We start from the raw sequence: 22,921 nt of genomic DNA on the forward strand, positions 1-22,921 counted from the left end.
AACTTTAAGAACCAAGGAAAAAACTGCTTCAGCTGAACATTAAGAAAACATTGTGTGAGCAATAAAAAAAAAGTGCCCTGTACCATGAAAGCCTAGGTTTATGCTGTATTATATCACTTTTACCATAAGCTACCACCATGGATATATAAAATATATTCTATAAAATCCAAACCGACCTAATTTTTAAACTATATCCCTCCCTTCATTTGGATGCTTTCAGCTTGCCTCACCTCCATGCACACCTCATCTTCCAGCCCAATTTGATTCCGTCTCAAACTTTACTCACTGTCATAATACAGAAAATTGCAACTGCTTATTTCTGTATTTCTGTTTGTTTCTGTGATGAATATGTTGTCAAAGAAAACAGAAAATGCAAACAGGTGGTACTCAATATCTTTATTCTATGAAGACTCAATATGTACGTGTTTCGGTCCGAAGGCCTGCCTCAGGTACTTTGGTCATCTTTTCTGTTTTCTTTGATTATCTGCCTTGACAAGGTAGAATCTCCTGTTGCTTTGTACTGTGTAGTGAATATGTTGTGTGTTTCTGTTGTAAATATGTCTGACAAATGGCAGCTCTTGTTCCATGGAGTTTACAATCGAAACAAAAGTCAGAGAAGAGGCTTTTAACTGCTGCCTCAGGAAACAGTTTCCATGGTTAGGCCTCATCCTCCTGCTGCTTTAACTTGGCTGAATGAAAAGAAACAGCGGTGATAACAAAAAAGGTGCTTGAATATCATTTCATAATTCTCACTTGACTCAACATGTAGATAACAGCCTAAAATCATATGCTTTCCCCTTTTATGAAGTCGCGTTAGGGTTTTTTTTTATTGCAGGCCACGGCAGTAAAAGCGCCGACGCTCTTCTGCGTCTCAATGGCCACAAATTTGGACTTAGAGGATAAGATGTACGGTGTCAGCATCTAGGAGACAAACATGGGTTTTTTTTGTTGCATAGAAGTTTTTGGACCCCTGTTAGATTACAAAAATTAGATAGTTCTAAGTTAAATAGATGCTGGCACTTCATCTCGATATAGGGACACTGGATCATCTGCTCTTCTTTTGTCCCTTGATACTTAAATTTTGGTGATCCATTTGGGGGTCAAATAAATAGAATACTGGAAGTGCCCTTGGCATTGACGTATAACGTAGCGCTGTTTGGTACATTACTGAGGACCAAGAGTCCAATAACTCCATATAACAATAAACTACTTCTCATCATGACGGGAGTTGCCATGCAGCTTATTTTGAAAAATTGAAAAAGTTGAGGCAGGTTAAATTATAGTTTTTGGTGGGAATCCTTGTGCCAAACTTATAAATTTGAACATATGAGTGCTTTACAATTGGGACATTATAAGAAATTCAAGGAGGTTTGGGACCCATTGACAAAATTTTGTAAAGACTGATTGTTAGTTCTGCCCATTGATTATACACATCCAGGGAGGGTGGGAGGGGGGGGGGATATATATTTAATTTATTTTTAAATTGTAATTTGTTTATTTTGGTCATTTGTATTACTCTTGATTGTCTTTATACTGTATGATAGGGCGGGTGGGGGGAAGAGATATGCACTTATTATATCAATTGATGGAATTAAGTGCTGTTTATTTTGTAAATTGTTTGATAAATATGTTGCACTTGATGTTGGTTCTTAAAATGAATAAAGATTTGGGAAGAAAAAAAGAAAAAAGCTCTGATGCTCATATGAATTCTTATGAGTGTTGGATCTTTTACTGCCGTGATCTGCGATAAAAAACCCTAACGCGGCTTCATAAAAAGGAGGGGATATATTGCAGTGTGATTATAGATCACAAAGTTTATGATTGTAAAGAGATTATGTTCTCACCTTGATAATATCTCTTCCAGTAGATAGGCGAGACATTCTAGCCAAATGCACGCGGCCACTGGGATACAACCCACTTGTCTAGAATGTCTCACTTATTGCACTGGAAAGGCTGTTGTCTATGATATTATACTGAAAAATAAGTTTTTGAATCTAAGTTATTAGACGATTTGGTGCTGTATTTTGGAATTCATCTTAATGTACAATCAGACTTCTGATGCATGACCTTTAGCTGAAACACATTGTCCATGTAGACTCAAGTAAAGATTTTTTTTTAAAAAAAGGATATTCAAAGCACCTGTTTTTTCTTAGTTTTGCTGCTATCTCGACTTTATTTGGGTTTCGTGTGGAGGACTGTCATTCTGTTTTGTTTTGGCTATAACTTAGTCATCATTCTGACAGATCTCAGCAGGGTACCACAAGGGGACAAAAATCAGAATTTCACTTTGGAATGGGGTATGTATGCATTTGTTATCTTACACACTCTGAGCCTATGAACTGTTTTTGTGGAAATCTCATAGAAAATTGTAATGTAAAATAAGCCAAGGCTTCCTGACCAATGATTTGCATCAACAAGAGGTGGTGAATAGCAAGACAGATAAGGACAGAAAGCGCCATCTAACCTGCCCTTTCTTCCACCTCATATGCTTTCTCACTTTTCCCACCACTAAAAATTTTCTCTGCTTGTCTCATACTCTTAATTCTGATACTGTTTTGGTCTCTATCACCTTCCATGGGATGTTCTATACATCCAGCACTCTCTCTGTGATGACATACATACATTACTCCCGAATTTGCCCTATTTTAGCCCCATTATCATGGTTTCTTAATCTAGAACTTTGCTTCCACTGGAAAATCTTTGCTCCTGGTAGGTTTACAACAGTGTGTTGCAAACTTTGCAAAGCCATGGCACACTAAACTGGGGGCTGCAGCTTGCGGGCATCCAGAAATACGTGGACGGCAATGTGTGATGTGGTGTGCATTCGTGATGTCATCACATCAACGTCTGCACATGCTTGGAGACCCTCCAGATGAGGTCCCGAGCCACCAGTTGGTATGCTAGAAGAGAAAGGTGCCGGCTGACTGCTTACAGGATATGCCTTTTGCCACAAGAGGCACGTTCTGTAGACAGTCAGCCGGTGCCTCTCCTCCTCCCTGGTGTTCGCGGCACATAGTTTGCAATACTTTAAAGCAGAATGTTGTAGACCAGTGTGTTTACATCAGCAACAAAAACAATGCACAAGCGCACTGAAAAAACTGTATTCAACTGCATATGCATTCTCCTCAAGGCTAGGGATCAAGCTCTATCAGTGTGCCATTCAAATACTCCAGAAGTAGGTGCAAGTACAGATAGATGAAATGAGTCTCCCAAACTACATGTGGGCATCTTCTAATTCCACTGCATGATTTGGTTTATTAAGGGTTTTTTTTACCCCCTATTCTGGGTCTATGGGAAAACACCTTAGTAGATCAGACCCTTAGTGGAAAAGATACTATATAAAGGCCAACCCAATCAGAATTTTATTTTTTAATGGAATATTTTTACTACAACACTAATGAAGGCAACAGACTTGCTAAGATGTTTCAGAGAGCAGATATTTTCACCTAGCTCTGTCAGCCTGTCCTAATTCTGACTAAAAATTTGTTTTAAATTCCTAGCCCAGGCCTCTCTCATGCACAAACTTTAAGGAGCCTTTCTTTGTGTTCGGAAAAATACCTATTATGACCTAGGCTAAAACAATCTGTATTTGGTATTAGACCTTGGTGAAGGCACCACCCAAAGAGAGGCCTTCGTCACCCTCTGAATGAAAACCTCTTATTCGTGTAAAATGGTCTCACCCCTCGTATCCCAAAAGATAGTCTTTCACCAGGCCCACAAACCAGCCTCAACATCCAACTTCTGCTGTTACACTGTCCCAAATAATTTCTATGGTAAACATTAAATTGTACAGACATATATGCATGGAGGACCTCATCTTACGGCTATGACTGCACTACGGTTTTATTTGATGTGGTGTTTCTATAACCATATTTTATCCAGTTAAGGTAAAGCAATTCATTGAACTAAAGCTGCAGCGAGACATTACTTGTAACTCCTAACAGTAAGACCTATATTTACCTGTGCATGGTCTCAAAATAATGGCTTGCCCTCTCCAAACATGTGATTAGATCTAAAGCAGATAAATAGAAAAAGTGATCAGTTACTTAAGCTTGGAATGCAGGCAAAAAATAAATGCAGAATATTTGTTGAGATGCATTTAATATGCAAGGGCATTTTTTATGTGCTACACGTAGGTTTGGACAAATTCAGTTTGCATTTACCAATGGTTACCCCCCCCCCTTTACAAAACCATAGCGTGGATTTTAATGCCAGTCGTGGTGGTAACAACTCTTGACGCTCAAAGAATTCCTCCAAATGTTGGTGCTGTTACTGCTGCGACCGGCACTAAAAAACACGCTATGGTTTTGTAAAAGGGAGGGGGGGTGGGAAGTGAGGTAAAATTATGCCTCGCCTGATAATTTTCTTACCCTAAGTCACAGCACATGAATCCAGATAAATGTACAGTGGAACCTTGGTTTACGAGCATAATTCGTTCCACATCCCAAAAAGACACCCCCCCCCCCAAGGCCACTGGTGCGCTTTCACCCCACCCTACCCCACCACATCCCAAAAAGACTGAGAATCTCATTAGAATCTCAGAGAGAGCGGGAGCCAGAAGGCCTTGAGCATGCACAGATGCTCAAGGCCTAGCAGAATCAGCAGCAGGCTCTTTGGGCACCGGCACATCCTGTGGGTTAGTGCTGCGTGCCGGTGCCCAATCGAGGTAAGGGTTTGGGGGGGGAGGGGAGGGCGAAGCCTCACATTTTGAGTAAACGCTCGGTTTGCAAGGCAAGATTTGCGAGTGTTTTGCTCATCTTGCAAAACACTCACAAACCACATTACTCACAAACCGAGGTTTGACTGTATTTATTTATTTGGTTTTATATCACGTCCTCCCAGGAGAGTTCAGAACGATTTACAAGTTTACATAAATATTAAAGTGTGATGGCAAACATGTTATGGCGGGACAATGATGGAGATGGCAAAACAATTAAAGCATGGTAAAACACAACATGAAAAACATGGTATGAGAAAACAGCATTGTATTACAGAGCAGCGGAAATTGGTCCTGATTCCTCCACAAAGAAGACATGATCGAGAAATAAGAGGCTTGTGGATAGTTGATGTCCATGATGATGGCTTTATTAAAACAAATAAATAATCCACATAGAAACATCTAGGGCCCGAACCATTGGAAACATTTGGACCCAACACTGTCCGTGTTTCGACACAATTGCCTTCTTCAGGGGTCTTATGGAGAGAATGTATAATTACGGGAAAACATGTGCTATGGTGTATACTGTGTTGTGTAAGAGTGAAATAAAATAAAATAAACAAAATATGTGGTTGAAATATGTGAATAAGATATGTATTTGTGAAGTAAATGACTAGTGCTGTGTCATGGATAAAAGTGGTATAATTAAAAATTATCCGTCAGTATTACATTCTGTTCCTGGCTTATTGCACCAGGGGCACTTGGATTGTGTCCAACCACCAATAGGCAGCGATAGAGAGCATTGAGCTGTCTTCTGTGATATAGGATGGCATGCTCCCTGGCCACTTAGTATCAATATCAAAGCAGAAGGATCTGAAAACAAAAAAGGTGGTACCAAACCTCCCTCCTCACTTACAAAGACATAAGCCTTACCTTTGGACAAGTAAAGAGGAGAAAGAGAGGCAGCAAACCTCCGGAGCCCGGATTGGAGGCCGAAGATGACATAAGCCCATCACAAAATTCACATCGTCACTATGGTAGGAGTCAATGCCTGGGAAAAGGATCTAGGTGTCATTGTTGAGGATACGTTAAAACCCTCAGCTCAATGTGCAGCGGCTGCTAAGAAAGCAAATAGAATGTTAGGAATTATCAGAAAAGGAATGGAAAACAAAGATGAAAATGTTATAATGCCCTTGTACCACTCTTTGGTATGGCCGCACCTCGAATACTGGGTGCAGTTCTGCTCGCTATATCTCAAAAAGCGATATAGCGGAATTAGAAAAAGGTACAAGAGATGCGCAACAAAAATGATAAAAGGTATTGGATGACTTCCCTAGATGTTTTAGCCTTTCCTCATAGGGCTCTTCAGCTTGGAGAAGAGATGGCTCAGGAGTGATATGATACAGATCTATAAAATAATGAGTGGAGTGGAAAGGGTATATGTGAATTGCTTGTTCACTCTTTCCAAAAATACTAGGACTAGAGGATATGTGATGAAGTGATAGATTTAAATCAAACTGGAGAAAATCTCTGTTCACACACCATGTACTTAAACTCTGGAATTTGGTGCCAGAGAATGTGGTGAAATCACTCAGCTTAGCGAGGTTTAAAAAGGCTTGGATAATTTCCTATGAGAGAAGTCCACAGCCATTATTGAGATGGCTTGGGGAAATCCACTGCATATTCCTAGGATAAGCAGCATAGAATCTGTTTTGCTACTTGAGATCTGGGTTGGCTACCTTTAGCACAGCTCTCTTACAGGAAGACTAGGATATAAGACACAAATGACGCAATAGGCAAATAGACCACTGTGAACACCAGGACTCAAAGGTCTGCCAAACCTGAGCATATACTGAAGTGGAGCACTTGCAAGCCATTAGCAAAATGTAGTATCACTTCTTCTGAATAGCCCCTTTTCCTCAACTGTGCCTGTTCAAGAGCCAGGTTGTAAGACCAAAGCAGGATGTATCTTCCATGTTGATTGGATCCCAAGACAGAAGGTCCAGAGGCAGAGAAGAGGTGGATGAGGCCTGCATACCATGGGCAACAAGGCCAATCTGGGACAATGAGGACTAATGGACCTGTGTAGCGACTGATTCTGTGAAGTACCTGGCTGATCAGGGGCCAGAGAGAAGACATAGGAGACCGGCTCAATGCCAGGGCTGAAGCACAGCATTCAAGCCCTTCACCCAGGCTCTCTTCCCCTGCTGAAGAACTGTGGAACCTTGGCATTGCAGCAAAAGGCCATAAGAACCATGACTGGAGACCCCCATTTCTGTATCACCAGCTGTAAGGCAGTCTGAGAGAGAACCCCTATTCCACCAGATCCAGGGTGTTGTAACTGAGAAAATCTGCCTGGGCATTCAGAGCTTCCTTGATATGAGTGGCAGACAGGAGAGGAACACTGTCCACCGCCCACTGAAGTAACAGCTGAGTCTCCTCTGCCAACTGCACACTTAAGAGTATCCCCGCCTGTTGATGTATACCATGGCTGTGACATTGTCTGAGAAGACCCTGACCATTCTTCTGTGAAGCAGGGAGTGAAGGGACAACAGTGTAAAGATGTACTGCGTGCAGCCCCAGACAATTGATGGAACAAAGAGCCTCCTCTAGAGACCACTGTCCCTGGATATTGAGGTGGAGAGGCAGTGAGCTCCCCATCCTGACATCTGTGATGATGACCACCCAGTCCAGAGATGCCAGTGGCATCCCCTGCCTGCAGTTGTCCAAGCTGAGCCACCAACGCATGCTGGTCCTAGTTTTCCACATCCAATATAACCAAAGGGAGTAATCCTGGGATACCGGAGACCACAAAGACAGAGCAGACTGTTGCAAAAAGTCTCATATGTGTTTTGGCCCAAGGAGCCACCTCCAGGTTAGCTACCATGGAGCCCAATACCCGAGCATAATTCCATGCAGTTGGTGGGGTCCCCCAACAAGGCACTAACTTGGGACTGCATCTTGAGACAATGCAGGTCTGGAACAAAACACTGCTCCCTTACGCATATCGAAGCAAACCCTTAGATATTCAAGGCTCTGTATGGGAGTCTGGTGGCTCTTGAAAAGATTGATCACCCAGCCTAGGGAACAAAGGACTTCCATGATTTGAGCCATGGAAACGTAACTCTTGGCCTCGGAGGACGCCCGGATCAACCAGTGGTCCAGATAAAGATGAACTCTGATGTTCTCTCTGTGCAGGAAGACAATATTATCTTGGAAAATGTCTTTGAGGCCATTGCAAAACCAAATGGCATAGCCCAAAATTGAAAGTGTTGATCTAGGACAACACAAGTGTAGGAGCCACTGATGAAGAAGACAAACTGGGATGTAAAGGTACGCCTCCTTGAGACCCAGAACTCCACTGGCTACATTGCTGCTATCACCATGCAAAACTGCTTGACTGACAGGAACCAGTTGACATCCTTGAGGTCTAGCACTGGGAAGAAGGAGTCCCCTTTCTTGGGAACTACAAAATAAATCAAATATCTGCCTCAGCCTCTTTCATTCTGTGGAACCGGAACAAACCTTGCAATTCCCGTATGGTCTCCCACTTTCAAGGAGCACAACAAGATGATTCCAAAATGGAATTGATGACCAGAAAGGTGAGCTCGAACTTTGGTCCATTCTCTGTAAAAGAGTGCCAGGTGATCCCCCACAGTAGAATCTGGAGAATAGGCCAGCAGCCAGTCACTGGGTTGCTCAAGAAGCTGGAGTGGAGCAGGAGGACTGAGAGGGGCCGCACTCATCGGAGCAAAAGAACTGACACTGGGAAAAATGCAATTTCTGAAAGGACAGTGTCCATAGCATTACTTTCTAGAATCCCATAGATGAGGTTGCCCTTCAGACTGCTTCCCAGCTGTCCAAGGGTGATCCTTGGGAAGGCGCCAACATTTACAGTCCTCCTGTTTTCTTACCAGTTCCCAACCCTGTCATGGAGGACACCTCAGGCCAGTCGGGTTGTCAGGATAGCTCTAATGAATATGCATGGAGCAGATTTGCATGCCAGGCACCTCCATTATATGCAGATCTCTCTCATGCATATTCAATAGGGATATCCTGAAAACCCGACTTGCCTGGGGGTCCTCCATGACAGGGTTAGGAACCAATGATCTAAGTCTTCCCCAAAGAGAAGCCATCAACTGAAGCTTGGAGACCGCAAATTATGGTGAGCCGTAATGGCCAAGGCCATTTGCTTAGCCAATGCACAGACCAGGTCATACAGGAAGATCTCAGAATGCAGGAGAAACTGACTTCACCACATCACCTGCTGACTGCTGGACCCAGGAAAGACAAGCTTGAGCTGCATAGGAACTGTAAACAGCTGCCTGAAGGGACAAAGCCACCACCTCAAAGGATAGCTTGGGAGAAGACTCCAACTTGTGATCCTAAGCATCTTTCAGTGCTACCTTACCTTCCACAGGAATTGTAGTCCTTTTAGTCACAGTGGCCACAAGGGCATCCACTTTCGGCCATTTGAGTTTATCAAGTTTTTCCTAAGGGAGAAGGTAGGCCCTAAGACCAATCCAGAGGAGACCACTGCACAGAAATCAACTCCTGGGTGGCCTTGTGGAATGGAAAAGATTTAGGTGGTCTCCTAGTACTAACTATTTTAGGATAAGATGAGGCTGAAGTAACCCAGTCAAGAGAAGAAATGTTCAGTGCCCCAGGGCACTAACAATGAAAGAAGGTAAGTCCTCCTTCAAGAAAACAGAATTGCTGAAGGGTCATCATTGGCCTCCATAGAAAGCTTGCCATCCTTCAAAGCATCCACACAGCCACAGATTCTGAGGCCACAGGTAGAGAGGGATTGGACTGCTTGAGCAGAAAGGCCTAGAGCAATAGGGGCTCAAACTCGGGAGAAAATGGTTGAAGTACCTCAGAAGCAACCTGTAATGCAGCAGATACTTGACTGGAAGAAAGAGGCTCTCAGCTGCTCCAAATATTGACAAACTGCTGGGGCTGAAGAGTCTAAGATTCCTGCAGAAAGAATTGGCCTCCCAGGTTACCTGAGCTAAAGAACCAAAGAAACAGTCACCCCACAAGAAGGATATTTTGAACAGAGGCCCAATGCTGCTCTCCACTTCCCCATAGCAAGAGCAGCACTTCAGAGCTGCGCGGCCCCAATCCCTGCACTGAGGACCACGTGGATAAATGGTGGCAGACTTCCGAGCACTGGAGTCTGGAACTGAAAGGCAGCAAGGATAGTGCCGCCTGAGCAGTGATTGTATGATTTGTGCCTTTCTTTTTCTCTTAAAGGCAATGGCTGTAATGAATTTCTGCAACAGGGAAGGTAGACCTGACCAGCCTGTGGGAAAACTGCGAGAAGATGATGAAAGCCACAGGAACAGTAAGCAAAGGCTTCAGTGAGCTGCAAGCAGAGGACTTGATCTCTCTGGCTGCTTCATGCACGGGCCCTCCCTCGGTCTGCAACAGAAGCAGCAAAGGCACTTACCCTTGCCGGCTGCCTCAGGTAAGGGTCCCCTGGTCTCTGCAGAAAGGGCTGCTCAAATGCTGGCTACCCAGAGGTTTGCTGCTAATCAAGACTCAGAGGACCCTCACCCCCTGTTTTTGCTGTTTTGGGTTTTCTTGCAGGACAATAGCTGAAAATGAGAAAGACCTTGTTCTTTTTAATCCAGAGGAGAGGAAAGGAGCCAGTCACCCAAACCTGAACCCCCAGCTCACTGAAGAATTAAAACAGGAGCATGCGCACAATGAAGCCAAGAGCATGGAGAATATCCATCCATCTGACTGCTGAGGATAGACAATACCAAATGCCCAGGCAGCATGCCATCCTATATTACATTACATTAGTGATTTATATTCCGCTTGTGCCTTGCGGTTCTAAGCGGATTACAATTTATAAGACTGGACATTTCCAGTAGCGGTGCAGTACATAGATTCAAGAATGTGTCAGGATACAATTGTTAATCTGGGTTTTTCGGAGGAACTTGAAAGCTAATAGTAGATTGTGATAAGTTGTTGTGATGAGTAGATATAATAAAGTCAGGATTCTGGTAGGTTGTTGTGATGAATAGAAATAATAAAAGTCAGGGTTCTGATGTATTGCGATGGTGGTGGTCATGAGAGTATTTTCTATTGTTGTTGAGGGGTTATGATGATGGGAAGTGTTTTTTGAAGAGATAAGTTTTGATTTCTTTTCGGAATATTTTGATGTCTGTTGAATTTATCAGTAGATTGTTGATGGTGGGATCAATCTTTGCTGCTTGTGTCGCTAAAAGGCTGTCGTATATTTTCTTTCGTCTTGTTCCGTTGAGAGGGGGGTGAATGAATAGGCTCCGAGTTCTCCTTAATCTATGAGATATCTATATCACAGCTCAGTGTTCTCTATCGCCATCTGCTGGTGGATGGACACAACCTATTCATCTGCTGTTGCTGACAGGGAATTTCTAGTTCATGTCTCTATTCTGTTCCTTGGTTGTTCTAATTTCCCATGTTGGTCTTTTCATATATACCTATGATCAAGTAGAAACTAGAAAGCTACTAGCAGCTGCCCTAGGTTCATATAAATTTGCCATCTAATGAATTCATTAAATTAAACTATAGATGATGCATCATACACATATACACTCACACTCCATGTCAACTGAGCATGAATACATTATGAGTTAATTTTATAAAGGTTTTACACACCCACAAAAAGCCTTCTCTATAAATTTGGGCTGCCATTTAAGTCTGTATATATGTCTATAAGAAGGTCCATAGTTATATGTACTGTGGCAAAGCAGTTATATGCTCTAACAGCTGAAGACTCCCGGCCTCTCTCCCTTCAAGAGATTGGGAGCTCATTTAACTCCACTCCCATGACCCCCTACCTTTGATACCATTAGTTCTTCTCTAGCAGTGAGCAACACACATTCCCCCCTGCTCATGCCTGCTTGAGTCTACCCTCTGATGCAGCTTCCTGTTTGCGGGAGCAGGAAGTTGCCTCAGAAGAAAGGCTTGTTGGAGCTAGCGTGAGCAAAGGGAATGAGTTATTGATCGCCGCCAATAAAGACCAAAAGGATTTAAAGGTACCTAGGTGGAGGGAGGGATTATCATGCTCACCCACTTTGGGCTCAGGCCCACCCAAAATTGGGTATCTGGCTACGCCCCTGTTTTGCAGGCAACTTTCATTTAAAATAAAATGAAACAGTTCATTTTTGGAACTTTTGGATATAATAACTATTGAAGAACTAACAGAAGAAGATGATTTAGTAGATGAGCTTCAATATTGCATACACACTAATTCCAAAAGCCCATAATACCATGAGTCTCTTCTGTTGAGCCTTCAAAGGCATCACAGCCTAAGGCTCCAGTTTCTCTAGGACCGATGGTTTAATAGAATGGCTAAGCATTTAATTTTGAATAATACACAAATCAAACACCCAGGGAGAGAAAAAAAAGATAAAGAAGTGTGTCAGGATATCTGGGTTTAAATATTGCCCTTGCTTCCAACACTCACTGACAAGTTACTTTGTATTGCTTTCCTCAAGTATCTTCTTAATGTAAAGCTCTCTGGAGAAGGGACTACCTGGATCTATTTTTTTTTTTTTTTTAAAGTTCAATAATTTTATTGAATATTATAAGAAATATACAGAAAGCAGTTCAAACATATAGAATCAGAGTAAAAACATTTGGTGTAGAAAAAATCCATATCTACAATCATTTGTATACAACCAAAATAGTGAAAGGATCCAGAGTATTTGGAACTGCTAATGAAAGATGTAAGAAAGACAGAAAAGTAAAAGCACACTTGTTTTGGGTGCTATATAGATGCAGAAATAGAATTTACAGGACTAAAAATAGCAAAAGTAAATGGTTTACATGAATTTATTCACGCACTTTACCATTTTTTTCTTGTCTGTCCTGGTGGGCTCACAATCTAATGTACCTCAGGGTGCGGAGGCAGAAGTTAACCACTGCGCCACAAAATTCCGCCTCTCCCAAAATAGATGGGAAATTGTATGTATCAGAAGGGGGAGCTTGAGCATACCATGCTGGCACATCAGCAGCAACCTGTGTTTCTATCAGTTTTCTTTTACCCAGCCATCAAAATGGTGGGAAAATAAAAGATTCACCTGCTGTAGACATTCTCAAACAAAATTACAGACGATGCAGCTACAGATGTGGGATAAACACAATGGAATCTGCATGAACCTGAAGGTCAGAGTTCTACTCCTGTGACAAACCAGAACCACTTCTGGTCTCTACCATACCTGGATGCTCACTGCTGGCATAGTTCAGCAAAAACCCACGGCCAGAGATATGGGATCCACTTTCAAAACGAACAATTGCTTCATTAACATCCAAAAATATTTCCTTGGGCGCAGCTCTCTCAGTTCCACAATAGGCTGTTTAAACAAATTAAGAATAAAAAAAATATTTATACAAAGAGCATCATGTAATCATGTGAAAGCCACATGGCATCTCTGATCATGTACAGTTTAAGGATTACAAACTCGCAGAATGTAACTTTGCCAGTTCTCACATAAAGCTGATACCTATGCTACAATGTGGTCATTTTTTTCTCTTGTGCCTTTTCCATCCAAAACGTGAGATCATCATATAGGATTTACCATTCACTGTAATATACAAGCCAATTTAAATAAAATAATTTTTTTAAAAAGGCTGAGCATCTAACCAGCAAAACAAAATTTTAGCTGTCAAAAATAAGCCAATGATCAGTCAAATCTAACCAGCAAATTTTTTGGCCAAAGAGCAGCCTGAATCTAAATGGCTAAAATACAACCTCCTAAAATTTGGAAGATCAGCAGATTTACACCAAAAATAAGCACTAGCTAAACTGGTTTGTAATCAACGTAGCATCAATGCCCCTCACCCCCCACATAGGATTTCCATCCATCCCAATTAAAAATTGGACTGCATAATCAACTACCAATCCTCTCCTCTTAGGTGAAAAATCAACCAGGTCTAGATGTACTAAACAGAATCAATAAGACCGCGTGGGTTCGAGTCAATATGATTTTTAGCCGGTTCTAAAAGAGCTACTGATGCACTAAAAATTTTGCATGCAAATGATTTGCGTGGAGGTTCGTGTCGTAATCACCATCTCGCCCGTGCAATCGATCACTGCAAGTGTGACTCACACATGCATAGAGCCAGCAGGGGAAGCCTAAACTGAGAGGAAGGGGAAAACCTCCTGTTACTCATCTGTTCGGGGCAGGAAACCATTTTTTTTTTTCTTTTGGACATGGATGCTGTTATGTGTTACACAAACGCACAATATCTGCCCCATTTAAAAAAAAAAAAAAAGCTCCCCTCTGCTGATGAAAATCAGCACAAGGGATGTGCCGAACCCCCCTCCCCCATGCAAGAGAAAAAAAAAAAAACCCCAAACAAACAGGAAAGATGCCCACTCCCTCCTGCCAATGGAGGCCCCCTTGCACCGTCCCCCCCAGAACCATCCCCTACCCTCCTCTTTCCCAGGTCATAGGTTGGTTGTTTTTTTTTTTTTTTTTTAATGCTGCCGGCAATCGGGGATCCAGGGAGGCTGGTGTGAGGGGTATTGGGACCCACAATAGGGAAAGAGAAGGATGCTGATGTTGCACCTGTGATAGCGAGCTGGGGGGGGACTCACAGCATATCCTTTACTGGGGGGACAAGGCCATTCACCGCTCTACGGGGTGGTGAATGGCCTTGTCCCCGTACCAACAGTAACCAGTCGATTTCTTCCCCCTTTCCTGCGGACTACCCGGGGGAAACAGTCATTGTGTCATTCTCTACTTAAGTCACCAAGGGAAGGGGGGAGGGGCACTACAATTTTCTCCCCTAGCTATCATGCCCTTAGCTCATAGGCTGCCATCTGCCACATCCATTATCCAACATGAATTTCAGTGTTTTTCTAATCATAAATTTATAGAATTCTTTGTTTCATACAATAAAGACAGTAAAACTCAGGTTTCTAGAGAGAGATCATTTCAGTTAAGCAATGGAAGTGTACCACTGCTGGGCTGTGTTTAGGGCATCAATTGAACTTAATCTGGTCCTGTGACGGTGTCCCTGTGTAGGTCTCTACTGGGACTTCATTTGGAGTACTGTGTGTAATTCTGGAGATGGCACTTTCCAAAAGATATAAATAGGATGGATGTACCTGAAGACTGGCCCCTTCTGAGTGTGTGAAACAGCACAGCACTGTACAAATCTCATCCTTTCCCAGCTGGAAGGTATTAACTTTCATAGTGTAACATGTCTCAGCCCAGCTCAGATCAAGAGTAGAAATTTAGACTAGAGAATGACACGGTGACAAAATTCATCACCGTCCCCGCGGATAACCGCGGGAAATAATCCCATGTCATTTTCTAATGTCTATTTCAAACTCAGTCCTTCTACACCAGCATTCTTCAAAGCAAAGCTTGTGGGTCAGTGGTTGTGGCCATTCATACTCTGATTCTTATGTGAGCCAAGGATAATGAAGCCATTGTGATATCACTGATGTGATTGGCTCTTAGGCACTGGTGGAATGAGGCATTATGACATCACAATATCTGCTCTGGATACCAGAGACTGTCATTCTGTAGCGTCTATTTCAACCTCAGTCCTTCTACACCAGCATTCTTCAAAGCAAAGCTTGTGGGTCAGTGGTTGTGGCCATTCATACTCTGATTCTTCCCTCTCTCCTTAAAGAATGACATGAAGATGGTTTCCCGCGGTTATCCGCGGGGACGGGAACGGTGATGAATTTTGTCACCGTGTCATTTTCTATTTAGACCTAGATTGACAAGCGAGGTCAAAGGGGGAGTGGTGGCTGAAGTTTAGCTGCCCCTACGAGTGGACGTTACTAAGGAATCATTTCAATTTGGCCTAGGTGCAGCTAGATTATATGGAACAGAACACGCTTGTACAGCCAGATTATGGAACAGAACACGCTTTTAACCCGCAGATTAAAACTGCAGGTTAAAACCACAGGCTCGCACTGCACTGCGTTTTTTACACAATATATGGCAGAGAGAAGGAGAGTCGGCAGAGGCAAACTGGGATTTTGGACCGGCAAGCCCAATCGGTGTTCCTTCTTCTGTTTGGTGAATCGCTGCCTTCCTACTTATGCATGCCATTTCCCCTCATCGGCATGGGTGGATTGTATCAGGTGGGAGATTGATCGGCCAGGTTAGTGAATTGGGTCGGGGAACACTCGCAAACTGGTCGGGACACAATCGGTGAGCTTAGTGAATCTAGCCCTTTCTACATTATGAATTGGTTATGATTCCCAATGAGCGTTTTCTTGAAAACAAAATTTAAAAAAATCTTTTTCACTCTGAATAAAATGCAAAGAAGCAACTATGCAGTCAGTAAATTCTTCCTGAAACCTGCAAGACAGCCTGGATATCCTGAAATACCTGAAAGGCGATACCGAGACACCACTAAAAACACACACAGCTCATCATCACACCCTGTGATTTCAGTCTGCTTGATGGTTTCGAGACTGAATGGGGAAAGCGTCAGCTTCATTTGCATGAAACTGTGACCCAGTATGAGCAGCTCTGGGAGAGATGGGTGGGGCAGAGATTAAACAGGGACATTTCCCACGGTTTTTGCAGTCACCCTGTCATGCAGGTTATCTGCCACAAATCAATACAACAATCTTTTTTTTTTTTTTTTTTTGTTAAACTTAGTAGGCTTGGCTTCTACAGTCAAAGACCAAATATGAAATTGCTGCTCTTAATGTGGTTACTGCTTCCTCTGCTCCCATTCTAGACAATATAATACCCAGTTCCCTTGGGCACATTGTAATAGATCCATAGCACAGAAAGGGGTGCAGAGGCAGACAACTTTTGATACTTGCCCTGAGCTAGTGGTGTAGCCATGGATGGGTCCAGACCACCCACTTTGGGTTCAGGCCCATCAAAATTGGTGTAGAATCCCCAAGCCCTGCCAGCTGACGACCTCCTCCTGGCCAGAACTCTTATCAAGCAGAGCAGCCAACCCCCCTCCTCCAACCACAAGCTCAGTTTTTACACATCTTTACTCAACAGTAGAGAATGACACAGGCAGTGTTCCCTCTAAGCGGGCGGGTGTTGTGAGCAAACTTTTTTCACCGTGAGCCAAAAATATCGGGCGCCAGCAAGTTATGAGCCAACTCGCCCGATTCTCCTCTCGCCGCCCTGCCATCTGCCGTACGCCTCTTCCGATTGTGCGCTGTGACGAGAAACGTGTGCGCTGCGATGTAATATTTTGTGCGCCAGCGCAGCTTAGCGGGAACACTGGTTCAAATGGTTTTATTTATTTCCCCAAATTTATTTTTGTTATACGCATTGAAAATATTTGATATTGCGTTTAAATCAAAATCTCAATAAACTTGAAACGAGTGCCCGTGAGATTGTGGGAGGGTTAAATACTCAAAACTTAGAAGTTTTTGCTACGCCAGCTTTCTGGTATCTTTACATACAGTGGCGTACCTAGCATATGTAACATCCGGGGCCCATCATTTTTTGGCACCCCCCCCATCTGTAAGAAAAACATGATTTTTAGTAACAAACCACACGTCACACATGAGTACCTAGGAAAAGGCAGCATCTTACATATTGCAGTGAGCAGTACATCAATACACCCATTGTAAAACTAAACAAGCCAGACCAGCACAGATCAATCCTACACCGTCAATCCTAACAGAAAACACACAGAACACAGAAAACACCTTCGCCTAGTAAGGAATATGTAATCACAAACTAACCCCTCCCTCTTTTACAAAACTGTAGTGTGGATTTTAGCTACGGAGGTAACAGCTCTGATGCTCATAAAATTCTGAGCATCAGAGCTGCTACCACCAAGGCTGGTGCTAAAAACGCTTCACAGTTTTGTAAAAGGGGGGATAAAATAAAAATACATAGACAAAGGTTAAATTGAACCAGCAAGAAGCTGGACTCTGCATACAATGCTTCACAGAAACAGTGACACATGTCTCCTAAAGCAATAAATAAATAGAAATTTTTTTCTACCTTTGTCTTCTGTGGTTTCTCCTTTCCTCATCTTCTTGTAACTCTCTTCCTTCCATCCACTGTCTGCCGTCTCTCTTCCCCTATATGGCATCTTCTCTCCTTCTATGCCCCTTCCAGAAACTGTATGCCTCCCCCTTCCATCTCTCCTTTCACCCCATTGGTCTGGCATCTCTCTCCTCGCCTTCCCTCTCCCACACCTCTCCTCATAGTCTGGTATCTCCCCTTCCCTGATTCTCTGGCATCTCTCTCCTTTCCTTTTCTTCCATCTTTCGCTCCCCCTCCATGCTCTCACATCTCCCCCTTCCTTTTCCCTTAGACTGGCATACCTTCCTCCTACGCTCCAAGCCCTGGCATCTCCTTTAATTCCCTCCCTCATCTTCCTTCTCCCTCCAGCTGGGTACCGCAACACTCTTCCCTGCAGCTCTGCACTTCCCCACAATTGCCATGCTTCGGTTCCTCTTCTTCCTTCCTTCCTCCCCCCCCCCCCCCGCGGGACCCTGCGGCACCATCAACTCTTACTCCCTCTAATGTCGGCCCTGCAGCTCCAGACTTCCTCGCACCTTCTCCCCTCCCCCTTTGGATCGCTATTATTTTAAATGTTATAGCCGCGGAGCTGTATCCATCAGTGGAGATGTCTAACCTCGGCCTGCCCCGGAACTCTTACTGCAGCAGCCGCCCGTCTAGGCAGGAACAGGAAGTCACTGTTGCAGTAAGAGTTCCGGGGCAGGCCGAGGTTAGACATCTCCACTGATGGATACAGCTCCGCGGCTATAACATTTAAAATAATAGCGATCCAAAGGGGGAGGGGAGAAGGTGCGAGGAAGTCTGGAGCTGCAGGGCCGACATTAGAGGGAGTAAGAGTTGATGGTGCCGCAGGGTCCCGCGGGGGGGGGAGGAAGGAAGGAAGAAGAGGAACCGAAGCATGGCAATTGTGGGGAAATTTGCGACGCGTGTGTGCGCTGTGAAGAGAAACTTGTGCGCTGCGATGTAATATTTTGTGCGTGAGCGCAGGCCAACGCAGCTTAGCGGGAACACTGGACACAGGGACAAATTTTTTTTGTCCCCGTGGGAACTCATTTTCTCATCGAGTTCTTTTCCTATCCCTGCCCCATTCCTGCAAGCTCTGTCCTCATTTGCACAAGCCTCAAACACTCTAAAATCATAAGTGTGTAAGGCTTGTGCAGTTAAGGCAGAGCTTACAGGAATGCAGCAGGGACAGGGACAAAACTCACGGGGACGGGAAGGTGACAAATTTGACCCCGCGTCACCCTCTACTCACCAGTCTTTCATTGGCTTGTGCAATTAAGGCAGAGCTTACAGGAATGCAGCAAGGACAGAGACAAAACTCACGGGGACGGGAAGGTGACAAATTTGTCCCCGTGTCACACTCTACTCACCAGTCTCACATTGTCTTCTTGAACATTTTTTTCATGGTTGCTTTCTACTGCACTATGGTAGACATTCTATATTACACCCACCCACCCCAAACTCTAAGAACAGCTTCTGAATCTTTACTATGACACCATTTCCCTGGACATTTGTACCTAGATGCATAAAAATAGCCCAATCACTCCTTATTTATTCAATTTTCTATACTTTTCTCCCATATTTGTATTATCTTCTAAACTCTGCCCATCTCTGCTTTATTTTACATCTGCAGCCGGGTGGCTTAATATCCAAGTGCCTTGCCCCCAGCCCCCTCCCTCCCTCCCATCCTCGGCCAGACTCTGCACCCAGCTCCCCTCCCTCCCAGGTTGTGCACCCTGTCTCCCCTCCCTGCCCGTAGTATCTCCTCTGCTGATCCCTGGTGGTCCAGAGGTGCAGCGGGCAGGAGCGAGTTTTTTGCGTTCCTGCCTCGCTGCTAACCCAGTTGGTTGGTGGCTGCAGCGAGTTCTGGTTTCTTCAGCCACTGAGCAGCACAGAGCAGGAGCACGCTTTGGTGCTGCTGCTTGACATTGAGCAGCTTCCTGATTGGTTCCCGCAAATTCTTGTGAGAATTCGCAGAAGCCAGTCAGGAAGCTGCTCAGTGCCAAAGCAAGATTCCACTCGGTGCCGCTCAGCGGTTGAAGAAACCAGAACTTACGGCAGCCACTGACCGACAAGGATAGCAGTAGGGCAGAAGCACAGACAGGAGCAAGCTTTCCACTGCACCTCTGGACCACCAGGGATCGGCAGAGAAGGTACAAAAGACAGGGCAGGGAGGGGGACAGGGTGCAGAGCCTGGCGGCAGCCTACAATAAGTCTGGGAGGGGGGCACTGGCCTGAATATAAACCAGGACCCCCCATTTTTGGGCCAATATTTTGACCCCAAAATCCCGGTTTATATTAGAGTATATACAGTAAGCCTGGAGAAAGTCTACAAGTGGGTTTGGACAGTTTGTGGGTGGCCCGAAGGGGGCTTCCATATTTGAGTGAAACACTGCCGAATCCAGATTATAGTACAGGCCAGTTTCAGCACTAAACCTGGTCAACCACTAAGCCTACTCCTTTTAACCAGACAGTCAACCCATTCTGCAGTTAAAGTTTTCAACAGCATCTTACATTCCTAGATAAAGCACTTAAAAAACAAACAAACAACCGTACATACACTATATTCATCTGAATTATGAAGGAATATTTTAGGGAGATTTCGTTCAACAGTGTCTGCCACTATACCTACCAAGTACTCTTTCTTAACTCAATTGAAGGTATTGATGACCACCAGATAAACAATAATAATAGTTTATTTTTATTTACCGCCAAACCATCAGTTCTTGGCGGTTTACACAATAGTAATTACATCAAGTAATTAAAATACAGATCCAAATAACAATGTCTTATAAAAGGAAATAACACAATTCAATAAGATACTGACTAACAAAGAACAACCCTAACTTATTGAAAATAAAACATGCATAATACAGATTATTTACACTAAAATAGATAAGCAACTTTAAACCTTGCTCCATAAAAATAATAAAAATCTGCCTATCATAATAATTTTAAAATCTATTAAATATTGTATTGTTTAAATAGATAAGTTTTAAAATCTTTCCAAAATTGATGGTAGGTGAGGGCTGGAGTAATAAGAGCATTCAAGCATGAATTCATTACTCCTGCTTGAAAAGCCAGTGTCCTATCTAAAAATTTCTTTAAACGGCACACTTTTGCTGAAGGAAAATAAAACCAACCGGTTCTACATATATTGTTTTTACATTTAAAAAATCTAAAATGAGCAACAAGATAAAATGGAGCTAACCCAAATAAAACTTTATAGCAAATACATGACCTTTATGGCAGCCACACGCAGCTTCAACGCTCCGGCTGCTCGTAAGAAAGCAATTTAGAAATCGCCGGCTACGAAGGTAAGGGGCAGGAAGGGAGTAGGGAGATATTTGGATTGGGTGGCAGCAGCAGCGATCGGTAAGGAGGGAGGGAGCACGATAGGTGACCGCGCGCATTCCTCCCTTAACTACGGAGATAAGGCCATTCACCACTCCATGGGGTGGTGAATAGCCTTGTCCCTGTAGTCACGGTGAACACAGTTTTTTCCCCCACTGTTTTGGCGGGCTAGCTGTGGGTAACAGCCACCGTGTCATTCTCTAGTGTGGATAAACATGTGGATAATGGTGAACTGGTTGATGTAGTTTATCTAGATTTGCAGAAAGCTTTTGACAAAGATCCTCATGAGAGGTTCCTGAGAAAATTAGAGTCATGGGATATGAGGCAATGCTCAGTTGTGGATTAATAATTGATTAATTGGACAGAAGACAGAGGGTAGGGTTAAATGGCCATTTTTCTCATGGAGTTTCAACTTTTTATTTTTGTTTGATAAATCGCTTATTAAATTTACTAAGCGATGTGAGTAAATAGTAAAGTGCCACACGTGTCAGTACTGTAATAACTGTGCTGTTTAACATATTTATAAATGATTTGGAAATTAGAATGACAAGCGAGGAGACTGAATAGTTTAGTGTCATCTGCAAATTTTAAGTTGTTAAAAAGCATGTGAACTAAAAAAAACTGCAGGCAGACCTTAGGAAATTGGAAGACTGGGCATCCAAATGGTAGATGAAATTTAATGTTGGCAAATGCAAAGTGTCTACTACAAACTATCCAGACTCAATGTAAACAAAGCCATGGGACCGGACAACCTGCATCCCAGGGTGCTCAGAGAGTTGAGTGAAGTCCTGGCGGAACCATTATCTGTGCTTTTCAATCTTTCCCTACGCACAGGAAGAGTCCACTTGGACTGGAAAACTGCTAACGTTATCCCACTCCACAAAAAGGGATGCAGGACAGAGACAGCAAACTACAGACCAGTGAATCTCACATCTATAGTGAGCAAGCTCATGGAAAAACTGATCAAACAGAAACTTGAAGAGCTGACTGACTGTACTTGTTCTTTTCCTATTTCTACTGTTATTTTTATGTCTCGGCGGGGGATCTTTGGACTCCCCTCCTGGGGAATGGACTGTTGGGTCTTGCCCCTTGGGAGAGTATTTTGTGGGGGTTACACATTACCTGGTTTGGGATGAGGCGGGAGGGGGAGGTTGAAGGTTTTGGGTTTGTGTTCTATGAGGGGTATTGTAGTATGGGGGAGGGGAGAGTGTGCATTATGGTAGGGAAGCTTGGGGGATTGGAGGGTTGGGTATGAGGGATTCTTGTGCACACCGTTTTTGATAGTTGACGTTTGATTGTGGGATATGTGTAAGGGGCCATGGGGATGGTTCACTTCTCTGTATGTTGGTGGGAGATCTGAGGACTCTCACTGTGGGGGAGGGGGGGATGTGGGGACATGTGTGCTGGGGTTGGGTCTGCATTGTCATTGTTCTATTTGGAATATGGGGGCATTTAAATTGGTCTCTTATAATATTAGGGGTCTCAATTCCCCCAACAAAAGAAGGGCTTTCTATAGGGAATTGCTCCGTTTGAGGGCTGATGTCTGCTTTGTCCAGGAAACACATTTATTACAGTCACATGAAGCCTTGGTGGGGGATCACAGGTTCCCGCAGGCCTTTTGGGCTTCCCGGGTGGGCACTTCTAAGAGGGGTGGGGTGGGAATTCTTATTCGTAAGGGGATCCGTTGTGAGGTACGTAGGGTGGTGAGGGATCCTCAGGGCAGATACATTATGTTGGAGGCTATGATTGAGGGGGTCTTGAGGGGGTACTCCCTGGTAAATGTTTATGCCCCTAATGAGGGTCAGGGGACCTTCTTTCGTGAGTTGGTCCCTCGGATCCTCAGGTTTAAGGGGTGGGGCCCTGGTTTTTGGTGGGGATTTCAATCTTACAGTGACACCTCATTTGGATAACTCAGGGAGGGCGGATCATT

The 22,921-nt window shown here is 43.7% G+C and overlaps 1 protein-coding gene across 5 annotated transcripts in view; it reads right to left on the reverse strand.

Annotated features, from left to right (window-relative positions):
• DCBLD1 (discoidin, CUB and LCCL domain containing 1) overlaps nucleotides 1–22,921 on the reverse strand; it is a 134,100-nt gene that overhangs the window by 72,528 nt on the left and 38,651 nt on the right. For all 5 annotated transcript variants that reach the window (XM_033935364.1, XM_033935365.1, XM_033935363.1 and 2 more), the window contains exons 3-4: nucleotides 12,874–13,008; nucleotides 3,961–4,012 (exon numbers count right to left, since the gene is read on the reverse strand). In XM_033935364.1, the coding sequence (XP_033791255.1) occupies nucleotides 3,961–4,012; nucleotides 12,874–13,008 (187 nt within the window). The remainder of the gene's footprint in view (nucleotides 1–3,960; nucleotides 4,013–12,873; nucleotides 13,009–22,921) is intronic.

Source organism: Geotrypetes seraphini, chromosome 3 (genome assembly GCF_902459505.1).
Source record: "Geotrypetes seraphini chromosome 3, aGeoSer1.1, whole genome shotgun sequence".
NCBI classification, from domain to species: Eukaryota; Metazoa; Chordata; class Amphibia; order Gymnophiona; family Dermophiidae; genus Geotrypetes; species Geotrypetes seraphini.